Raw genomic sequence first — 23,976 nt, forward strand, 5'->3', positions numbered from 1 at the left:
GGGGGGCACCTCCATAGAACCACTCTGCAGGGAAGCTAAGTTAAAATGTTGGGAGCATGACTCATAATGTGGAGAGGTAAGTCAATTACTTGTGGATTAAGCCACCATCGTGTCCCTTCTCTTCTTTCCCACTAGTGATAAACAATACAAAATGATTGCCTATATTATCTGTCTGTGGCACACATTTTTTATCCCACCTTTATGAAATCTGGGAGCTTGTAAGAGTCTAAGAGTAAATAGAGGCTGCCTAGATAGAGGGGCAGAAAGTAGAATGGTCACTGATGACCAATACGCATCCAAGCAGCTTATGCATGATTACTTGTGGTCTTATGAGTGTTTTTCTTGATATGTGATAGGACCCAAGAGGTATTTGATGAGTTGGATTCTGAACAGACTCTATGGAGTGAATATCTAATGTTACAAAAGTAGGTGACTTACCCAATACAGGTATACTGTATATGTCATTGTTAAATTAAAAGTGGAAAAAAAGAAGCATTTGTTGACCTCTGACACAATAATACAACATAAAAGCACATCTCATAAAAAATAAAAACTTAAATGGGTTTACAGTGGTCCATGTACCTTAACCGTTTCTCTTATCAAACACTGCCTGCAAACTGAATTTTAAGGGGCCTCCTTTTCTCATTCAGTCTAATCTGCCGTCATATATCTATGACTGTCATTGCAATCACATTCATGAATCGACTGTTGATGGGCAAGCAAACACAACTTCAAAAAATGGCTTCTAAAAACACCCAACTAATAACAAAAAACAAGCAAGCTTGTCTGCTAAACTTGCAGATATCCTTAAATTATTACTTTTTAAATAGGAAGAAAACATATTCACATAACTCAAAGAAATTTGAATTTCCTATAGAAATTATACATTTTTGTAAAAAAGGGAGTTTTGCAAAATAGACCCTTAGGTTGTATTCTGCTTTTGCAACATAATTTTTCAAATTGTGTTATGTTTGGAAAACACTAATAAAATATTATGTGATACAAGTGTACAGTATAAGTGTGATTACAACTTACAATTAATGTTAATGGTATTTTCTCAAGGACAACGTGCTTGAAAAAAATAGAAGTGTCACCAATGATAAATTGGCTTTTGGCACCGTTGACTATGGCATACTGGCATAAAAAGGCAAATACTTTAAAGGCAGGCATATCTAAAATGATCAGATACATTTATCTATTTTTCAAGAAGCCCTGCAACAGATTGGAGTTCACCAAAGAATTACATCATTTAAGAATATTCTCAACACCTGTTTAAAAGGAAGAAAAACTAGAATATCCTGCCCTTTTGGGAGAAGAATTATATATTCAGTTTCTTTGTATACTTTGGAAGTACTCTGTAGCTACATCTTTCATTGTGTGACTTTGCAAAGGCCAAAAAAAAAAACTTAATCAAGTGTTCATTTTTTTGTTAAGTAAATACAAATTTAGAGCTGCTTCACTCTATACAGACTTGTATTCCACAATGTAACAGTTATGGTTCCTGAAAATCAAATTAGGAGAATGACAGATTGGGTAATTTGACATGGATGACATATCCAAAAACAAGCTGAGAAATGCTTAAGTTATGGTCTGGCACCTAAAATGCATATTTTGACACTGGAACAAATATAATTCCTAATAAATCAATTGACTATTATCCTCCTACTTCACTTTGTAATAAATAACATTTTTGCAAGTTCATGAAAAAAATATTCCCTAACTGATTTAATAGCAAATGTATAAAAGACTAAAATGTCATAAAGTTCAACCAAATTCCCATTTATTTAACTCTTATTGAATAACATTTTCCACAGCTAGAGGATGTAAGGGAAGCTATGGTGTTCAATGGAAATGCAAAGTACGTTTACTGTTAAGAACTGTGTCTGAAAAGAAGATCCTCCCAGTGTACTAATCTCCCAGTGCTCAGAAATCATCTAACAAAATCTATTTACTGTGCAGAATAATGAAGGAAAATAACATGGGCTTAAATCAGCGTGCACCTGATTTCAGTTACAAAAAAAGGGCTACTATAGCCCTTATAAAACCAATGTCCATTTCTCTTTCTCATGTCAATGGAATATGGGCTATTTATATAATGTGGAATAGATATCCCCTTTTTTTTTTTTTAAGCAAGTAATTTTTATTGAAGAATTTTCAATAATACAAGCATACAAAGCAGGCTTAATCGACAGTGTGGGGATAGTTGTCTCGGGCATCAAGTTTCTCCAGGGACATCAACTTATGTAACAATTCTTTCAGGCCTGCTAAGGAAGGAGGGGTAGGTGAGAGCCAGCTCGTCAAGATAGCCTTCTTAGCAGCGATAAGGCACATGTGTTCCCAGCGAGATGGTCGTTTGGGCATATCCCTTTTTTTAGGGCTGCAGAAATTAACGATTAATTTCTCGATTAATCCTTAAAATTTTTCATCGATTAAAATTCTTTTGATCAAAAATGAAAACTCACCTCTCCGCCGGCTTCCGGGTCCTACTGGAGTCCCGTCGGAGATCCAGTGACGTCACAGACATCAACGTCACCGGACTCCTCCACCTTCCCCAAGTGGCTCCGTCGGCTAACGAAGGGAAGGGGGAGGAGTCCGGTGACGTTGATGTCCGGTGACGTCGATGTCGATGTTCATTGAGTCTTTAATAAGTTTCATATCTGACATCGTACATGTTCTTTATTAATTTAATTATAATTATGCTTTACTGCACTTTTTTTCAGTAGAATATGTGTTTTGTGCACTGGTACTCATTATTGAACAACATGTTCAATGAGCAACATGTTCAACAACATGTATTGAACAACTGGTTACTACTATAACTAGTGATGAGCCGAACAGGTCAGAGTTCAGTTCGAATTTGAACTTTAGAACATCCAAAAAGTTTGAATTTGGACTCGAACTCAATGCAAGTCAATGGGGGTAGAACTTTCAAAAACAAGTGTATGGGGACCCGGGTCCCCATACATAATACAGTTTTTAAAGGAGCAGTGATTTTAACATCACTTGAAAGGAAACAATAAAAATGAAAAAGTCCTTTAAATATCGTGCTTGAGGTCCCCTTAAACTGCCTGTAAGGTGGAAAATCTGTACAATGTATAGAGCCTGGAGCAGCAAAACTGACATTCCTGAAGGAAAAAAATGATTTTTTTTTAAAAGTGTGCTGTTCCCCTTCCCAAACAATACCAGACCTATAGGTCTGGCAGGAATGTTAGGAGGAACCAAATTTGAAAAAAAAGTGTGGGGTTCCCCCAGAAGTCATACCAGACCATTAAGGTCTGCTAGGAATATTTAGGAGGGATCCCATGTAGAAAAATCAACAAAAAAAGTGTGTGGGGTTCCCCCTTAAAGTCATACCAGGCCCTTAAGGTCTGGTAGGAATTTCAAAGAGGAACCCTACTCCCAAAAATGGGGGGAAAATGTGGGGTCCCCCCCTAAAATTCCATACCAGGCCCTTGATCAGAGCATAGGCCTGGATCTTTTCCAGGGTCTCCCCTGGAAAAGCACATTGTCCCTGTGCCAATGGGGACAAGGGCTCTTCCCCACAAGCCCTGGGGCATTGGTTTTGGGGGTGCAGACAGGGGGCTTATTCACATCAGGGTACCTCTTTAATAAAGGGGCACCCAGATGTAATCTATATACAGTATATAGTGTCCTGGTAAAAATACCAGACCTCGCATTACCAGGAACAGAGATTCGTCTGCTTGCCATAAGTAAAATGTATTAAATTTGTATTGGGCAGAATGTCAAGACAAACATTCTGCCTCTTCACAACAGGTTACATTGATTTTTAAGCAAAGCCACATTGGCATAATTGATGAGACACATCCCAGTGACATCCCACACTGGGCAGGCACGGAAATATAAATCATCCAATAATGTTGAATTATTTATCACAGCAATGAGATAGTTAACTGTCTAAAACCACAAAGTCACTCCCAAAATTACCTTATTTAAAAAAAACTTTTATCAAATCTAAACCTTCATTTCAGGGAAATAACCCTATTCTAGTGGTTCTGTGTGGTGAGCTGACTTAGTCTGGTGCCTGACACTATACCAAATTTGGGAGTATTTATCACGTTATAAGCAGCCCACAAGTCCAGGACGCTGCAAAAAAACCCAGAAAAGTCTGCAAAACCTGTGAACCGCAGAATAAGGTTGATGTAGAGATAATGGGGGTGATTTACTAACCTAAAACACACACACACACACCAGGTGTGTGTGATTTTCACACAGCAAAACGTATTTATCAACCAAAAAGTCTCTAAAAGCATATTTCCACTAATGCCATATATGGAAAAATCATGCACATGATGCATATATAATACTGCTTCACAGTTTAGACAAAAATGGTTAGCTCATGCATTTACATTCCTTGCATTCATCAACGCAAGCAACACAACATAGAGCTAATTTACCCAACATCACCTTGGAATTCCTTCAGGGCTTTGCACAACACATCTGCTGGGTGTGTACACATTACAAAGGTGTTTAGATTCCATCCATAGATCATGCTGGGAGGTCATGCATTTACATTCCTGCATTCATCAACGCAAGCAACACAATGTAGAGCTAATTTACACAACATCTCCTTGCAATTCATGGAGGGCTTTGCACAACACACCTGCTGGGTGTGTACACACTACAAAGGTGTCTAGATTCCACCAATAGATCATGCTGGGAGGGAACACACTACAGAGGTGTATACTTGTTTGTGGCGTGTTTATAAGGTTAGTAAATCAACCCCCAAGTCTGCAAAACTTGTGAAATGCAAAATAAAGCTGATGTAGGAATAATGTTCTTATTGAAACTTTTGTTCAAAGGATGATAAACAAAATGGAGTCTTGAACATGAATACAAAATGTTCAAGACTCCTGGAATTTCATTTTAACTTTTCCAGGAAATAGAAATATAGCATTGTATTCCAATGTAAAATAGATTGTGATCACAGTAAAACAATGTTTTTTTAACATAATTTACCTTTCTCATTTAATGAAATCCATAGTATGACAAACATGTTCAAACAAATATATATGTTAACTAAAATGTCTGTATCTTTTGTCATATAACATGACTTAAACAGATAAACAAATCTATTTTCCACAATTGCATGGTTTGCTGGAATTATATAGCTGAAACAGATTTGTTCTGCAATGTTATTTCCACCTCCTTTAGGTATTAATATAGCTTCAGTGAAATTCTTGATGATGACAAATCTCCTCGTCAATTTCCATAGTCTAAATAAGATTGTGAAGTATCTGTCTTTGGTGCAATTATACTTTACCACAAAGGATATGTTTGTGTAATCAGTAAGTAAACTTAACATTCTTTTTGCCTTTTACTTCTTAAAAATAAGTTATTTGAACAACTCAAGCTAATAAAAATATAATGTGCATGATTTCTTAAAAAGGCAAATTCAGTGCAGCAAGTTTCTATTCAAGTTATGATTATATATAAAAATACAAGTTTCTTCTGATGATGAAGCTAGGTATTTTGAAGTAATGAGAAACATCCCTTTCAGTAAATAACTCATCATAAACTTAACAGAAAAATAAAAAATAATGATTTACTAAGGGTTTTCAAAATTACTATTTGTTAAATAACACAAGTACTAAGGCGAAATGTTTTTTTTTTGTTTTTTTTTGCGTGGTGGTAATCCTATAATCATTTTAAATCAAAAGATGTTTTAGAGCCTGTGTTGACATGCTTCGATGGCAAATACAATATGCTTTTGGCATTAGTTTGAGATGCTTCTTTGAACCTTAAGAATTCAGACACAATTGACATGTATTTCACCTGCTTTAACTGCTTTTGCATGGCCAGTTGTTTTGGGTGGAGAAGCAAAAAAATCCTGTCAACACTGGTCCTTACATGCTTCATGATTTTTTTTTCTCTCTTAAATAGACACTGCCATATGTAATATTTCAATGCCATCAAATATGACTTCTGTATAAATCAGCTTGAAATATTTTTAACCACTTCAAGACCAGGATGTTAAACCCCCTTCCTGTCCAGGCCATTTTTTTAGTATTCAGTGCTGCAGTATTATTACCCAAATTTTTGGTAAAAAATAAAAGATGGGGTCACATTGAGTAACTAGACACCAAACATTGGGCGTGCCCGCAAAATCGCAAAAAACTATCATACCCAAAATTGGCCATAGCGATGCTTTAAAAGCTTTTACCGCTCATCAGTTTAGTGTTAACGTGAAAAACAATAATGTGCAAAGCTAATAATCATACACAAAACAATCATACACTTCGTCAGGGGTCTGTATTTTATGCTGGTACTTGTGATCTGAGGAAACCTTATCGCCTTTACATGGGCTTCACTCCCCCATTAAGAAGGGAAAATGCGCATTTGAACTAGCTCTGAGGGTCTAGCTCCCCAGGTGAGCATTCACTTGTTGTTATCACTCACTGGGTGGAGGTGAAGGTCTGCCTACATTGTGTGATTATCCTTACCTGAGAGTTACATGCAGAATGGCTGTGAATCATCGGAGGAATTTTCTTGCACGATCACCATTGTTCTTCTTTTTGGGACTTTTTTGTTTTTGTTGCTTTTTTTGTGTGTAGATCTTTCTATGCCTCATTTTCTTTAAGGGGACGGTGGAGCTCGGGATCGGCAGTGGTAGAGGGGGGGACGCACACCCACACTCAAAATACAAGTGATCGGGCAGCTCAACAGCCAGCAGAATGCTTGTATTCAAACAGCCATCATTGGCTATTTGAAATTAGGGAAGTTTTCCTGCTTGTGCACGCCGCCCAGCGCAGTGGGGGTGGGATAGGACATTTTCAAACACCCACCCCAATCTAGAAGGCTCCCATCCAGCTTTTTTATGTATGGCCACTGGACAGAAAGCGGTTAATCGGTGGCCTCTGTGCTGAATGTAGAGGTAATCTTGGTGGTTGTAAAACTTTTCAACCTTGTCTATAAAATGCGGATATGGTGTGTCACCAGTGTCACTGTCTGTTCCCTGTGTCACTGCCAACATTTGATTTCAGGAGAACAATTGCGAGCTCAGTGAAAGTAAGTCTAGTGTTCACAAAACTCTTAAAGGGGAATTTATCAAGACTGGAGAAGACAAAATCTGGAGCAGCTGTGCACAGCAACCAATCAGCTTCTCTCTTTCATTTTCAAATCTCAACTGAACAAACTGAAGAGAGAAGCTGATTGGTTGCTGTGCACAGCTGATCCAGATTTTGTCTGCTCCAGTTTTTATAAATTCCTCTCAAAGTGTCTTTGAAGGAACCCTGAAGCGCTCGTGGCTGAGATATTTTTAAAAAATAGCTGAAAGGAAATCCATTTTTTATGCTTTTAGTATTTTATATTTTATATCTATATTATGTTGCTGAAAGTACATGTACCTCTGTCATGTGACTGGAGGGAGGATTTGACGGAGGGATCATACCTCTTGTTCAGTACTCCCTGGAGTTGATGACAGAATATAAGAGGATAAGACATGAAATGGTGGCCTGTAGTAGGTCCAGAAGCAACTGATAATTTGAAGGTGATCTGGAAACCACTGCAGCGCTGTAAAGGTTTAGCCCAGGTATGTGCATAATGTAGATTCCCAGATCGGACATGCAAAAATGCAGAATTAAAAAACAGGATCCTAGTCGAGAGGAGCAGGAGTCAGTAATAGCCAGGCAGTAGAGTTACCAATGCAGAGAGCAGAGGCAAAGTCAAAGTCCAGGCCAGGGTCAAGATTAGTGATGAGCTGCAGATAGGGAGATCGGCTGAACACACACATCCCACCAGGAAGTGTTCCATATAGTAACAGTATTGAGTCATCATTGACTAAATATGTAATCATTGCCATGAAAGATTTGCAGCGTGGGACTTTTTTTTTTTTTAAAGACTTTTCACATTGTGTCACTGTCTTTAGTAACAGTGTGGGGACCCCACATCAATTTTTTTGTTTTACATTTTGCATTGATCCCCCTTAAAATCCATAGTGGAATTGAAGGGTCTGGTATTGAATTTAAGGGGGGGCTCATATTTGTTGTGCTTTTTTTTTGCATTGAATCCCCCTGGTATGAATATTGCTTTTTGTTTGGCTATAACTTTTTGGCATAGAAAAAAATGCCACAAATGGCATTTTTTTCTTCTTTCACAAAATGACAGTTTTGCTACTGCACATCTTTACAGGCCTCTTCACAGACAGGCTTAGGGCCTTCCCTTAAGTGTGTTATTTAAAGGAGTTGGTACATGTCCCTCAGGGTAGTGCTCATATACCCATGCTCTTTGTTTAACATGTGAAGCGGCGCTATCACCCAACAAGTAAACAAATATGTGCAAAAAACAAATATTATAGTGAACAATACTATTGTGAGAGAAAAGAAAAAAGAAACAAAATATGTATATATAATATTTTTCAAATATTTTTCCAAATTACCGTATTTTGCGGTCCATAAGACGCACCGGACCATAGGACGCAGGGAGGTCCGGCGCGCCTTATGGAGCACTCGACAGACTGTAGCTTCTGTCACAGCTTCTATGACAGAAGCTGTGACAGAAGCTGCAGTTAGTGACCGCTGAGACAGGTGGCGCTGTGATTACAGCGCCACGGTCTCAGTGATCACACAGAGCAGTAATCTCGATCGTCGCCGCTGCTCGGTTTTAAAACGAGTGATCTCATTAGATCACTCGTATTAAACGAGCAGTGGCTCCTACTGCTGAACTCGATCGTTGCCGCCGCTGCTCGGCTTTAATACGAGTGATCTCATTAGATCACTCGTATTAAAGCCGAGCAGTGGCTCCTACTACTCGCCCGGCGCCCGAAACTGCATGTCTCGGGTGTCGGGAATCGCTCCATAAGACGCAGGCACATTTTCCCCCTCCTTTTGGGGGAAAAAAGTGCGTCTTATGGAGCGAACAATACGGTAAATCTTCTAGTCAACTGTTTGTGTAAATCACAAGGTGATAATCTAAAAAAACTCCAAATGACTAATAAAGTAGCAAACGTGTCAGTGTCTAAAACACATAATTGAAAAAAAGTGTCAAAAAAAATGTTTTTTGTCTTAGGGGTCTATTCACGAAGCTGCCGAAGGATCTAGCCATAGCTTCCAACTCTCTCTGGCGCTCCGGGAGTCTCCCGCTCCCTGCGCGTTACGCCTAATTGACTTCATCAGTAAGCTTTGTTTGACATGGTGGGTTCTCATGCCGGTTTCTTTTTCAGCAAAAACACAAACCAAAAAGAAAATGTAATTTACTGCTGGGCAATTTCAATGGTATTTTATTCTTTGTAAATGTCTCTTTTGATTCTGTATATCCTAAACATGTGCCACTTCACAGGAATTGTGCATTTTTAACATTGCCTTTTAAGCAATATTTTAAAAGCTGCTCCTCGCCAAACTGTATTTTCAAACCCAGGTAAGTTCGGCTCATCAATAGTCAAGATCAGATGGACAGCAAAGGTTCCAAGACAGCAGAAACTAGGCAGGGTCAGAAACACAAATCAGAATCAGCAACAGGAGGTACAAGCCATACAGTCATATTCAGGATGCAAGAGAGGTCAAACACAGCAAGACACAATAACAAGTCAGGTCACAGGAATACTTGATAACCCCTCAGCAACTTCTCAGAGCAATGCTGAGGTTTCAAAATGGCACTTGATGCCAATGCCAGTGCCAGACACACACCTCACAAAAGCATGCACATGCACAAGTGTTCATACAGCCATGACTCTGAGCATCGGGCCATGACCTGCATTTTATGCATGCGCAGATCTTCAAGCATGGGCATGAGTCTAACTTTCCTGAGAAGAACTTTTGCAAAAAATTCCTCCAGTCCTCCACTCTAGGCCCCATAATACATAGAGATGTCTCTTACCCCATAGGTCCATTCTTACATCCTCTGATGGCTGCAGCTTTCCATGCTGTCTGCAGCCTGGCTGGTAAAACTTCAGTGCTAGTCTGTGTGAGCCTGCACACCAATGTCACATAAGCTTAAATGGGAGCTTTCTCCTGCTATATGAGTACATCCTATTAAAGTCTATAGGTGGTTTGTGCTTTAAATTAGTAATCCTTTTGAGATACTCAGCAGGCATGCTCTGAATTCTTTTAGTGCATCCTTCACCAACCTTCTTGCTCTGTTTTATTTGTTAATCCACCTTTTTTCTATGCATTCTTTAGACTCTGTCCATACCAACAAAAAATTCCATCCAGGCAGGGAATGGAGTCCAAGACAGAAGGCAAGACTGAAAGGTTTTGGAATAAAAGGCTGCCCTATTAGGTAGGCTGCACAGGAAAAAATACGATTTTACTGAGCAGAGGAGGGTATACACTAAGCGTAAGTGCATGTACCCTTTAACACACATTCATGAACTGGTAAATGTAGTTGAAAAGCAAACTTTACTTATAAAAAATTTGATGTGTGTCTTCAAGAAATTAAAATCAATTATAGTAAGCCTGTAGCTGTGGTAAATTGATTTCCATATTTGTAGTCAAAAGCTTTGCAAACTTGAGAGGGTTTAAGGCAAAGTTTTGATTGCGTAATTTAGGACAAGTATCTATAACACTGTACATGATAAATGATAATATAAGTCAGTGAATGTAAATGGCAGTTTTAATCACATAATGGAAAAAGTATAAGAAGTCATTTTTAAAAATTTTTTCACTTCAAGACTGATATTCAAGATATTAAACACCAATAACAAAATTGTATCATACATTGCAGTTTGGCTATATACCCATTTAACCAAAATTATATTTCAGGCTAGGGGCAATGTTGTTTAAATTAATACATTTTATTCCTCCTCAAAAAGTTCATAACAGCACATTTTTTAGGAGGACTGCACATGTGCCATTTTCCACCTTCTCCTCCTCCTCCTCCTCCTCCCCCTCTCCTACTACTTTCCTCCTCCTCTTCTACTAATTCCATGATAGGTGAAGAAGGGATGAGGTACTGGTAGTGAGAAGGAGGGATTTGGTTCTGACACTGAGAAGGAGTGAAGAAAACATAAAGGCTGTCTCTACAGTGCAGGGGAAAGAGGACGCAGCATGAAGAGGAAGAGGAATTTTTAAGGACAGAGGAAGTGTAGACAGCAAACAAAATTAAGTGGTCTATTTATAAACAATTTGAAGAACCTTTTGTCCTGTGAATCCAATTGATTGTTTGCTCTGTGCGAATAGAGGCAAAAAGGAATGTTCTTAGTATATTTTCTTTCCATGTTGAATGTAATATTTAAAAAATATCACATTATGCCCACTAGGTGAAGCTGAGGAGCACAGGAAATAAGTATTTATTTGCTATATTATCTCAGCTCCATCTAGTGGCCATAATGCAGTATTGTATTGCATTACATTTGTCCTGAAAAGAAGATATACTAAGAATGTTTGTTTTTGTCTCTATTCACACAGAACGAACATTTACAGATATTTACAGAGTTTAAAAATGCAACACTTGATAAATACTTTGATTTGATGGCTTCAATGAGACAAATCTCTTTCTTGATCTGTTTTACAACTCTGCTGTATGTGTTAATTATATTTTCCTGTTCTCTTTCATTGAGTTTCTTAAGTGGTGATTCCATCTCCTTTAAAAGTGTCTACCTTTTCCATTATGCTATTGATACCCTCCACATTGTCAGAAAAGCCCAGGGATGCAGTTGAGCCTAAATTGAAAACCTGTTTTACATCAGAGAACCATGTGCAGATAAACACAAGATAACTTTGCATAGCTAGCACCTTTACAAGGCCAGTTCTGAGCTGGCAGCCTTATCATGCAAGGAACCCATTTTTTATTTGTTGCATATGCACAAGGTGTTTACACCTTTTTTTTCTATAAAGGTAGTACCCAGGTTGCATTGTCTTCCCTGCATGTGTTTGCTTTAATGGAGAAGGGACAACCCTTTTGCCGTTTTACATATGTGATATCCCCATACTGGGTAGGAGTAGTAGAATGTTTAAATGTGTATTAAATGTGTGAGGGGGGCTTGGAAGGAAAGGAGGGAGGGGGCTTTATTAATATGTGTGCTGGGGGCTTTGGAGGGAGGGGAGGGGGGTGTATTAGTTTGGGGGGTTGCATTTTTCTGTGTGTATATTAGGCCCCATTCACACCTATATTTCAGGTAAGATTAGGGATTCCTGTGTCACACACTTGCGTTTTCCTGCAGCAGGAATCCCTAATCTGACGTTTACATGCAGCAACTGTCACCCATTCAAGTTAATGATCAGGTGACAGCCGCTGCATGTACATGCCTGCAGACCGCATGTAATGGTATGTTATATGATTACATGCAGTTACAAAGACAATCACTTACCCAGGATAAACAATTGTGTAACCACTGATAGTGACAGATTCCTAACTGCATGTAATCCTTTCACATATGATTACATGCGGTGTGCAGGCGTGTACATGCAGCAGCTGTCACCCGATCATTAATTTGAATGGGTGGCAGTTGCCGCTTGTAACATATGCAGACACCAACACCGATACCGTATATAGTAGCAGCCCCCACGTGACTAAAATATGTGTCCAGTGGCCCCCCGACTAAATTGATTTTGAGACCCCTGCTCTAGTGATATTGTGTATGCTGGGGGAAGGGTAAATTGATGGATTTCCTTTAATAAAAATGGTTGATTTATATACACAGTTTGTATATTTTCTGCTTTTCAACAGCACAAATTTTATTAAAACAGATAACTGATAGCATCAATTTTCTATACATGTACTTTCCTGTTATCTTAATATCTGTGAATGGTGCTTAATTTCTGTGCTTAGCATTTGCTGAACTTGGTTGCTAAATTATGCTATACTTTACCAGAATTGGTATCAACAGTTCTATTCATTCTTTTACATATGGGAATTATTATAAAGTGTTAATGATATATTCCCAGTAGAGCACAACCCTTTGTAACATATTAGACATTTCTTGGATGAAAAGGAATAGAGCCATCTGCTGGTTCCTGATTTCTATGGAGTGGCAAAAATTTATAAGGATCATGATCAGGCAGAGCTGATACAAGCAGGAACTGTCAGCCCCTGTGTAAGTAATGTTGCCAAATGGATTTGTACAGCCTTATGTTTTAGGTTAATTTTCTTGATCTAAAACTGATTTTTACCACTAGTTGGTTGGAATTCATTACAATCATTTCACAAGCATGCCTCTGTGAACTGCTTATTACTTTCTGTAAGCTTTAAAAAGACGATCGAAACAAAGACATACTTTTTCAAAAACTTTTAGTCCTTAACAGAAATTGTCTTGAAGATGCAAACTATGGTTTAAAAAAAATGTTACTTGATTAAAAAAGAAACATAGACAGCGTGATAAGAATATTTAACATTAAACTTAATTCATACAGTAACTAATGCATTGACATATGTGCAGAAATAGTGGAACATTTTTCTGTCAGACAAACTGTTACAGCAGATTTTTATTCTTTCTGAGCCATCAAGGAGAGCACCACATTTGAGAAATATTGGTATTAATATTTGCTTTAGTAAATATTCTGGGTGCACTGAAAACGTTATTAGCCTTTATTAGGCATTCATATGATTTATATGTTTTGGTCTAATGGATAATTCTCCTCCTTTTTTCAGTCTTTACAAAAAATTTACAGATTTTTAATCAATTATGAGCAAGTTAACTGTGGAAGCGAATATTTTGGGGATTTTTTCCCCATCATCGTAATATTACTCACTGCTAGTTTTTCATTGTATGAAGAGTTTGCATAAGAAATGGACTTAGCTATGAAATGCTACTTATTTGGCTAGCTTGGGTACATTTAGCTGCTCTTGATTGGCCAAATGTCTTGAATATATTTATATCATAGTGAGGAGGGAGAGTGGGGAACATATTTTTAAATTTCTTCAGTGAGCCAAATTACACATAATAAATTGAATATCATAATTCTTCTAAGGAATTATCATTTCCAATTAGTGCAACTCCTATATGTCAGTGTAACAACCTAGAATGACTGAATGAATCTAGTGAATGAATACAGCATTTTTGTTGGTGGGGTTACTCCCACAGAAATATCCAAAGGGCTAAAGAAATGTATTACATACTGATGGAGATGCTCTGCTAAATTAGGTTAAGAGAATAAATAAAATGTAATGAGAACTGTGAAAACCTTATGTAGTTCTGCAAAAAATAATATTGGCACAACCTTCTGAAAGAATGCTATCATTGTTTTATTATTCGATGTGATGCTTGATTGTTTTTGCTTTTCTTTTTGCTGCTGTATTGTTTAAAAAAAATATATGGTATGTATATTATATTATTTAACCCTGGAAGGAAATGCAATGATTTTTAATCATGCATGTCTTTACAAAGAAGTATGAGTTATTTTTCTTTAAAGTAATGTACATCACTAAACATGTCTTAGCTGGATAATATTCTCCAATGTTTTGTACTTCTTCTTATTATTATTTTCATAGGGGCTTTATACTGGTGACCTTGGAGTTTATTCTTTTTCACATAGCTTAAATTGTGTACATTGCTTACCCATTGCAGCTTTCATTACGTTGTATTGTAAAACATTTTTCATGATTTAATTGTATTTTCCATCTGGCCCTGGATCACCTTTTCTGACTATATAACTTTGAATCTAAATGTATACAATATGTATTGGTCAAATTGGTAAATATAGGGGGTCCCTGGTATAATCACATGGCAATAGCTTAGTTTTTTTAATTTGCTACTAATATTTATTTGAATGGTTTTAACAGGATGTTAAGTGTTTATCTACATTTTGGACACCGTGGTGCTCTTCTGGAATGTTACTTTTTGTGTTCTCTCACCAACGACTTCCCTATTTACCAAAAAGGATGTTGTCAGAGAGCTTTTGTTACAGCATTCAGCAAGCAATCTGTGGCTCCTTCCTCTGACCCCTACGTTACTGCTGTGTTCTGTAATCATATAGGGGTTGAAGGCTGGTACCATAGCACAGGAAGAAGGACGCAGGCTTCTGACACCCCTGTAAATTAGGAATTTCAGAAAGTCTTATGGAGGCTGCAGTGCCCAATCAGATTGAAGATAAGGGTAACAGACCAATGGAGATATGAAAATAATATCTCTACCCTTGTAGGGAACTTTTAATAGAATTTTGTTTGGGAGTGACAGGGTCTTTTTAATGGTGAGTCTGTATCTTGGACACTCAAGAGGACTTTAAACACTTCATGCGGGTTTACATAAATACACGTTATCTGCTTGAAGTGGTTATACCAAGAACATGGCTGCTGCTGCGATAGCTGTTTATGTGCAAGCAATCCGGTGGCTCTGCAGGCACTGGATCATTTGTACAGTGTGGTGCTGCATGGCCCACCCTCCGCCATTGCCGCTGGCTTCCCGGGGCTTCGCTGTCCCCCGTGTGTGCCTGAGACCAGCACGGTGTATCTTCCCTGAAAGATCAGAGGGAGGTCAGCAAGCTTCTAGCTGCTGACCTCGCCTCTGATCACTGGAACCTGTGTTATTACATCACTTCTAGTGTCACTGTGTACATTGTCTGGCTCTTAGAGCCAGGGGAAGAAGCTGGTGAAGCAGATATCTGCTTCATCAGCTTTTTTGGGTAATGACCCACCTCCCAGCTTCCTGGGACCCAGAACTGATGTGTTATTACATCACTTCCAGTGTCACTGTGTAAATTCTCCAGCTCTTAGAGCCAGGAGAAGAAGCTAGTGAAACAGATATCTGCTTCATCAGCTTCTCTGTAGTAATGACCCACGTCCCAGCTTCCTGATTGGCCAAGAAGCTAGCTCCATGCTGATTGGCTGGGAAGCCGGATTCCCGGCCAATCAGCATTGAGCCGACCAAACAGAATGGAGGCTGCTTTCTGGGCAATCAAGAAGCCGGGTGGCGGGTAATGACACACTGCCCGGCTTCCTGATTACCCGGGAAGCCGGCTCCATGCTAGTGGAAATACCGATATCTGTACTGTACTGCATCCCTACTTTGCAGTAGCTTCATTTTTGTAGTAAAGCTTCAACCTGTGCTCTTCGTCTGTAGTAAATGTTGGCCTAGTCTTGCCAGTTAAAATGTTCCTGCTGCTGGACAATGTAATACTGTAATGTAATCTACAGTCTCTTAAATCTTGCACTAAAAACCCACCTATACTCTTTTTCTCTAGTACATTTCATCCAATTCTCCCTCATTAAATATTTGTCACAAGTGAGTTTTGACAAGGTTTAACCAAATGCCCAAAATTGGGACACAGTTTAAGTAGATTGGGGCAAGACTTCTATTTGTGAATATGCATTATATGTGCTATGTTGATATGTCTGTATTTCAAATACAGATTGAAAGCAGGTAGCATTGTCAGCAATGGAATCTAATGCTTCCTACTGAGAAATGGCTGACTGTAAGGAGTGAGTTATGCGAAGCAATACATATGAATAATGGTAGTAACAATTTTTTTGACTGTTATATTCTGCTTCCTTTTAGTGTCTTAGTACTATTATGAGCTAGTATAACAATACTGGTACATACTTCAAAACAATTTAAAATTAACCTTTCCATTTTCTAAGCATGTAAAATAGCGGTACCTTTAAAATTCAGATAAACCCTCATCTCCATCTCTTCATCTGTGCCATCCACCTGACTGCTGACATATACAGTACAGTGAACAATGATGCTTCGCTATTGCAGGAAAGAAGGCAAAGATGGGAAAATAATGGCGAGAAGACTAAAGCTAAGATGGTGGTGCCAAGTGGGGTAATAACTAGGGACAGATTAGAGAAGAGATTTAATTCACCCTAGTGTGTATAAACTGACAGTGTCGAAATTAACTAAAGCAATTACAATACTAATTTTATAATTACCTTGAAGGTTTATTTATTTGACAGTTTCTTCTTTTATTTTATTAGGTCTGCTAACAAGTGGATGTGTAAATATATTTCAATCATTCTAAGAATATTCACAGTAACACCCCTAGACCTGAGGACTCTTATACAAAAGATGTAGTTCAATCAGCATTATACACTACAGCATATATTATCATTATTATTATTATTATATAATACGATTAAATGCCGTTTGACCTGTAGTATTTCTGATGATACAAGAAGATAGATTCACGGTATATTCAAGTCATGAGTACATACATCAGCTGTATGTCATAGTACATATAAGGTAGATCACAGGGTCTTCACTACATCGGTAGAGGAAATCAGAATGAAGGAAAGAGGTAGAGGGGTTGAGAGGCTCCGTTCGCTGTTCCAGCTGCACCTATGGTTGCCTCTCTTCCTGTAGTTGGGTGCTATATTCGGAGGAGTGAATTCCAGCCAATAAAACCATCTAGTACAATGTTGAGCGTGCGTGCCCCTGGCAAAGGAGATCAGGTCTTCCATGCGCTCAATTTCCACGACCTTCCTCAGCCAGAAGGGAACCGACGGGGGTCTGGTCTGCTTCCATAGTGCAGGGATGCAGCTTCTTGCCGCGTTAAGCAGGTGAGGTAGTATGGATTTCTTGTACTGCTTCTGGGAGATAGAGTTACAGTGTAGTAGAAAAAAGGCCGGGTCCATTGGGACCTCCAGGTCTGTGAACTTCTGAACAAGGCTACGAATCGAGGACTGAAAAGAAGAGAGGGAAGGGCAGGACCAGAAAACATGAAACAGGTGCCCAGGTGTACTTCCACTGTGCCAACAAATATTAGGAACCGATGGGAACACAGCATGGAGACGTTGGGGGGTTCTGTACCATCTGGTGAGGAGTTTATATCCCGATTCCTGGGATGTCGTATTAATGGATGAACGCAGAGTATGGTACAATATTTTGTCGGCCTGATTCTTGGAGATGCTAATCCCTAGGTCCCGTTCGCACTTCTGTAAGTAGGGAAGGACGAAGTCAGGAGGTGAGGCTAGCAAGAGGCCGTAGATGAATGATACCGCGTGTCTGAGGCCTCCTGATGCGGCGCATTCCCTTTCGAAGGCGGTCAGAGGTCGCATGAAATCGACAGCAGGTGGGAGTGAGCGCAGGAAGTGTGAGATTTGTACCGTTCGCCAAAAGCCTACCCCAGCAAACGGGGCATCAGTCGCTAGTTGTATCCTATTTAGCCATCGGTTATTCGCCATGAAATGTGTTGCTCTGTAGCTATTAGTTAGAAGAAGGGGCCGGAAGCTGGGATCACTGAGACCCGGCGGGAAAGCCGGATTGCCCACAATAGGGAGTAGGGGGGATGGCGTTGGGGAGATATCGGGCTTCCCAAGAAACTGCCTGCATACAGCCCAAGTTGCCCCGATGGTAGGGTGTAATTTAATCTCTTGGGGGATCGACTGTACGCACCATGGCAAACAGGCCAAAGGCACAGTGGAAAACACTTGTTCCGCGGAGATCCACATTTTGGATTCCGCGTGGCGACACCAATCTGTTACTCTGGCTAGATGACATGCCGCATAATCAAGTGTCACATCTGGGAGTGCTATGCCGCCACTGGACTTTGGAAGACGCAGTAAGGAGTACTTAAGTCGGGGGGGTTTGTGGACCCAAAGGAACTTTGAGAATACCCGATTTACGACCTGTAGGAACCAGGCTGGTATACGAATAGGCAGTGTTTGAAGTAAGTACAGAAGGCGAGGAATTATATTAATTTTAAGGATGTTACATCTGCCAAACCACGAGAAGTTTTGCGAGTGCCGCCCCAGGAGGTCTTGTTTGATTTCATGTAAGAGGGGGGGAAAGTTCACCGAAAACACTTCCGCCAGACGTCACGGAATATGGGTACCCAAGTATTTGATTGTAGATTCCGACCATCGGAAAAGAAACATCGATTGTAGCGCCGACACCATCTGTGTCGGAATGGAGAAATTGAGCGCTTCCGATTTAGTGTAATTCATTTTAAAGTTACATAGGGTACTGAATGTCTGAAATTCTGCCATCAAATTAGGGAGGGAGATCAGTGGGTTGGTTATAAATAACAACAAGTCGTCCGCATAAGCAGCTACTTTTTGAGGTGCCTTGGTTCCTATGGAAGGGCCTGTAATATCTGGATGCGCTCGTATTTTGCGTAGAAAAGGTTCCAGAGTAAGAATGAAAAGCAGGGGGGATAAGGGGGTCCTGCCGGGTGCCATTTGAGATCGCAAGGGGCCGGGAGAGTTGACCGTTCACTTTGACCTGGGCAGTTGGGCGGGAATAAACTGCTCCAATCCAGGTCAGCATGCGATCACCCAGTCCTAGGTGACGCAGAACCCGTGTCATAAAACGGCCAGCTCACCCGGTCGAAAGCCTTTTCTGTGTCCGTGGACAGCAGCAGCATTGGAATATACCTAGTGTGGGCAGAATGGAGCACACCTAGGACTCTCGTGGTGTTGTCTCAGGCTTCACGGGACGGGAGAAAGCCTACTTTGTCTGGGTGGACTAGTGCGGGAATGTGAGCAGCTAGTCTAGTGGCTAGTATTTTGGTGAAAAGCTTCAGGTCCACGTTTAAAAGGGAGATCGGCCTATAACTAGGGCAAAGTAATGGATCTTTACCCTCTTTCGGGATTACCGTTATATGTGCTCTCAATGAGTCAACAGGAAAGGGTGAGTTATCACCTACTGCGTTAAACGCCTGGATGAAATGTGGAGTGAGTAGATCTTGAAACAGTTTGTAATATGGTAGGCTGAAGCCGTCTGGTCCTGAGGCTTTGCCAGACTGCGTACAAGTGATGGGGAGTTTCAGCTCCTCAGAGGAGATCAGTTTCTCAAGGGGGGAGATGGGTTCGCAAGTAAGGCACGGCAGGCCAGAGCTGGTCAGGTACGCGTTGAGAGATTCTCCAGTGGTGGAGTGAGGGTCCGATAAGGGTGGTTGAGGGAGATTATATAAGGAGGAGTAGTAGCGTCTGAATGCTTCGGGAATGTCCTTTGGCAGATACATCTTCCTACCCTGTGCGGAGCTAACCTTCCGGGATATAATTGTTGGTACGCTGATCCCTTAACGCGCGTGCTAGGTATTTTCCGCATTTATCTCCGTGTTCATAGAAGGTATTTTTACATCTAGTGATCAGTTGTTTAGCGCGATGGAGGCAAAGGGACTTCAGACGATTACATAAAGTGGTAAGCTCACCTAGGGTTGAAACTTCTAGGGAGCGTTTGTGTTGGGCTTCAAGAGAGTGAATGTCTGTCAGGAGTTTATCTATCAGCTCAGTTCTGGCTTTTTTGAATCTTGAGCCGTGTTTAATCAAGATCCCTCTAATGTACGCCTTGTGGGCCTCCCATAAGATCATCGGGTCGCAGTCTGGAGTGGCATTGATGGAAAAGGAAGCTTCTAATTCCTTACGGACATCAGTAAGAACAGCATGGTCCTGGAGGAGAGCCTCATTAAGCTTCCAGTTAAAGGGTCTGGGGGGTAGAGGTGACAGGTCGATGTCCATAATTATCGGGGCGTGGTCCGAGAGAGTGATGGAGCATAGGGAGGCCAGCCGAACACGGGGTAAGTCACAGTGGTGGACTAGGAACATATCTATACGTGTGTATGATTGGTGAGGGTTAGAAAAAAATGTGTAGTCCCGTACCGAGGGGTGAAGGTTACGCCAGATACCCAATAGTTGATAGTGGCGGAGGCACTTACGTATCCGTTTCAGACATGCATAGGAGAGATGAGAGGATGTGCGGGAAGAGTCCAGTGAGGGGTCTAAAACAAAGTTGAAGTCCCCGCCAACAATCAGTACCCCCTCTGCGAAAGAATGGAGACTATCTAATACTTCCTCAAGGAACTGAACTTGGTGCGTATTAGGAAGGTAGAGATTTGCAAAAGTACAGGTCTGGGGACCTAGGGTACCTTTCACAAAAAGTGCACGGCCCGTCGGCCACTGCCATATATCAGAAAGCTGCCATGCCGAATTCCTATGAAGCAAAAGGCTAACCCCTTTGGATTTAGAGTCCGGGGACCCACAATGATATGCATGAGGATATAAGTGGTTCTGAAATTTCGGTATTTGAGTCGCACGGAAGTGAGTCTCCTGTATAAAACAAATCTGGGCACGCAATCGCTGTAGCTCATGAAGAACTGAAGTCCGTTTCTCGGGGGTGTTCAAACCCTTCACATTGAACGAGACGAGTTTACTGGACGTGAGGGTAGTCATAGTGCACTGTTGCGCCCGGGGCGCTGGATACAGATATGAGACGGAGTGAGGGGAGGGGGGGGTGAAGGGGGGGAGGTGGAAGGAGGGAGAGAAAAGGGTGGGTTAGTAAGGAGAAAAGCTTGAGGATAGATTGGAATGAGATAGAACAGAAAGAGTAGACACAAGAAGAGATTCTAATTGAGGATCAAACCTCGAAGTTACCTATCTAGGGATTAGATCCCTGGATGGGTAAGGCCTAATGTGGGGGAGGCTAAACTCAGAAGTCGTAGGGCTGATGTGCAGCTCCGGGTCCATATCTTATAACAGAGTAAAGTAATATGATATGTTACAAACAAAGTTTCCCAACAAAACATTGGAGATGAACATAACCTGCATATCACATAGCATGATAAATAACAAGTAGATATCGCAACAAACAATTCGCCAACAGTCGCAATAATAAGTTGTAGGGGATCCTAGCAAAGCCTGTGATGCCCTGTGCTTATGGGGATGTGCGCAGACCAACGGTTGTCATCCCTCATGGGGGTAGCGTATCAGGCCGGGTAGCATTGGGGCTGTGTCATTAGTAGCTGCCTAGCCATAAGGAGGAGGATAATAAATGTGGCAAAGGGGATCTGCAACAGTCGCCGGAGCATGGGGACAGATATCACTCCTGATGGCTCAGCGGGGAGGTAACAGTGGGAGATAAAATAATCACTAACATAGGTACCTGGGGGGAGTCTAGATGGACATCTCAGCTAGCCCCATAGATCAAGAATGGGTTCCCTACTCAGGTGCTCAGCAGATGAAGAGGAGCATAAGTGGTCTAGGGGGATGTACCAGTGAGCCGTCTTGCAGCATTGGGGCCGTCTCTACGACCCCTCGCATTTGGAGGGTCAGGGGAGGGCCCAGTTCCAGCATGACAAAGACGGGGGGGAGGAACCTAACACTAAAGAGTAGCATGCGCAATCCTACAGAACTCTATCTCCATGCAGTGTAACAGATCACCCAACAGATCCCAAAAGAGGGTTCTCCGAGGTGCACACCCCATCGCCTCAGAATGGATCCAATAGGGTACATGTAGTGTATATGCCGATCATAGGGTGAGGAGGGCGGATCAGGGAGTCCCCTAGAGAGACAGATACATTGCTTCTATACACATTACATAGTAGACAGTATCGATATTGCAGCAGAGTGGTGTAAGAGTGCCTCACCAATCCAGGTATGGTCAACCGCCAATCAGTCATCCAGGAAGTCCTATGATAGTATGAGAAAGGGGGGGAGGGGGGAAACATACTCTGGGAGGTGGTAGTACATAAAATACCTTGTTGCATACCAATGGAGGCAGCTAGTAGTATCACGGTCCGAAAATACACAGTTTAGGAGGGTGGTTCGGTGGTCTGGGGAGCATGGGGAATCAGTGGTGGTGGGACGTTTGCCCTACATTGAACGGTTGGCATCAGGGTGCGACAACGTGGAACATGCGGGAGTGAAGAAGGTTATGGTTAGTTTTGAGACGGTTAGGGGGGCGAAGATCTGCGGCTCCTAGAGGATCGTCGAACTCTGCGAAGAACTCCCCTGGAAGGGCGAGGTAGGTTAGGATCCGGTCTGGAAGAAGGGTCACCTCCGGACGGGTCCCAGGCTGGAGCTGCGGCTGGCGTAGAGTCGAGCCAGTCCGGGACATCCATCCGGGCGATGTCCAGGAACGCAAATAGATCTGGTAACATCTCCGGCGATTTCAGTAGGAACGTTTCACTGTGTTTCCGGACAATCAAATGAAAGGGAAAACCCCACTTGTAGGTAGCTCCTGAGGACCGTATGGCATCTAGTAGGGGTCCCAATAAGTGTCTCATCTGTAGGGTGTTCCTGGATAAGTCCGGAAATAGGCGTATCTGTGCTCCCTCAAAGTCTAACGGGCCCTTACGCCATGCTTGTTGCATGATCGCTTCCTTTTTAGTGTAGTTGTGAACCCGACATATAATGTCCCGTGGCCTGGATGGGTCAGAGGGTCTAGGGCCCAGGGCTCTGTGGGCTCTATTCAACTCCAATGGGGAGCCTGGGGGCTGATCAAGGTAAAGGTTAAAAACGCCCTGTACCGTAACCTTAAGGTCAGAGGGATTTGTGGATTCCGGACCCCTCGCATGCGTATGTTATTTCTTCTGCCCCTGTTGTCTTGATCATCTAAGCGGAGCATCATGGCAACCATATTTCGTCGATATAGGGTCTGAACTTCTTCTAGGTGGGTTTGTCTGTGTAGGACATCAGATTGTGAGTGTTCTACAGCTGTGATCCTGGTGTTGACCGTGGAGATCTCTGCCTTTACTTCAGCAAGGTCTTGCTTATGAGCCGTTTCAATACGCTGAGTAAAGGTCTCGAAATCTGCTTTAGTAGGGATCAAGGTCTCTAGATCAGCTTTCGTAGGGAGGGCACTTAAGAGGTCTCTCAGGGTGGCGTCCAGCTGTGGATACGGTCCCCAGGGTTGTGATGGCCCCTTGTCTGTGGCTTGACAGGAGTACAAGGGTGGGTCCAAGCACCAGGGGCCCAGGGAATCTTCAATACAAGACACAAAAAATTCCCCAGCCTCAACCTGCCAGCCAGCCTGCAACCAAACAAATTGCCCTGTCAACAGTATGCGTTAAAATCAGAGGTTTTAATTGGGGACAGTTCCCACACTCCCTGCCGCTGGGTGAGGGTGCCTACCGGGCCCATACATGCCCTGTGATGTGAGCAGTGGGGCTTGTGATGGATTGTCAGCCGGAGTGGCGGCTCCGACCCCTGGGGAGAGTGTCGGCCTGTGTTCGGGGACATCGCCCAGGGGATCTACGGGAGAGGCCATGTCGTCAGGGGTGCCCAAGGCCAGTCCCTCTCTCTGTACCCGTTTTGCACACTGGAAGTGCGGCCGGTCTCCTGTCTCCCTCCGCAGCAAGGCCGCAGGCGCGTCCGGCCTCGGTGGCTGTACCGGCCTTGATTCCTCTGGTGGCTCCGGCACTTTAGTCG

At 41.7% G+C, this 23,976-nt stretch overlaps 1 protein-coding gene across 1 annotated transcript in view; it reads left to right on the forward strand.

Annotated features, from left to right (window-relative positions):
• Nucleotides 1–23,976, forward strand: part of VWC2 (von Willebrand factor C domain containing 2) — a 333,726-nt gene that overhangs the window by 170,739 nt on the left and 139,011 nt on the right. The window contains exon 4 of the mRNA XM_018558054.1: nucleotides 10,221–10,233. Within this exon, the coding sequence (XP_018413556.1) occupies nucleotides 10,221–10,233 (13 nt within the window). The remainder of the gene's footprint in view (nucleotides 1–10,220; nucleotides 10,234–23,976) is intronic.

Source organism: Nanorana parkeri, unplaced genomic scaffold, assembly GCF_000935625.1.
Source record: "Nanorana parkeri isolate BGI_ZX_2015 unplaced genomic scaffold, ASM93562v1 scaffold317, whole genome shotgun sequence".
Classification (NCBI taxonomy): Eukaryota; Metazoa; Chordata; class Amphibia; order Anura; family Dicroglossidae; genus Nanorana; species Nanorana parkeri.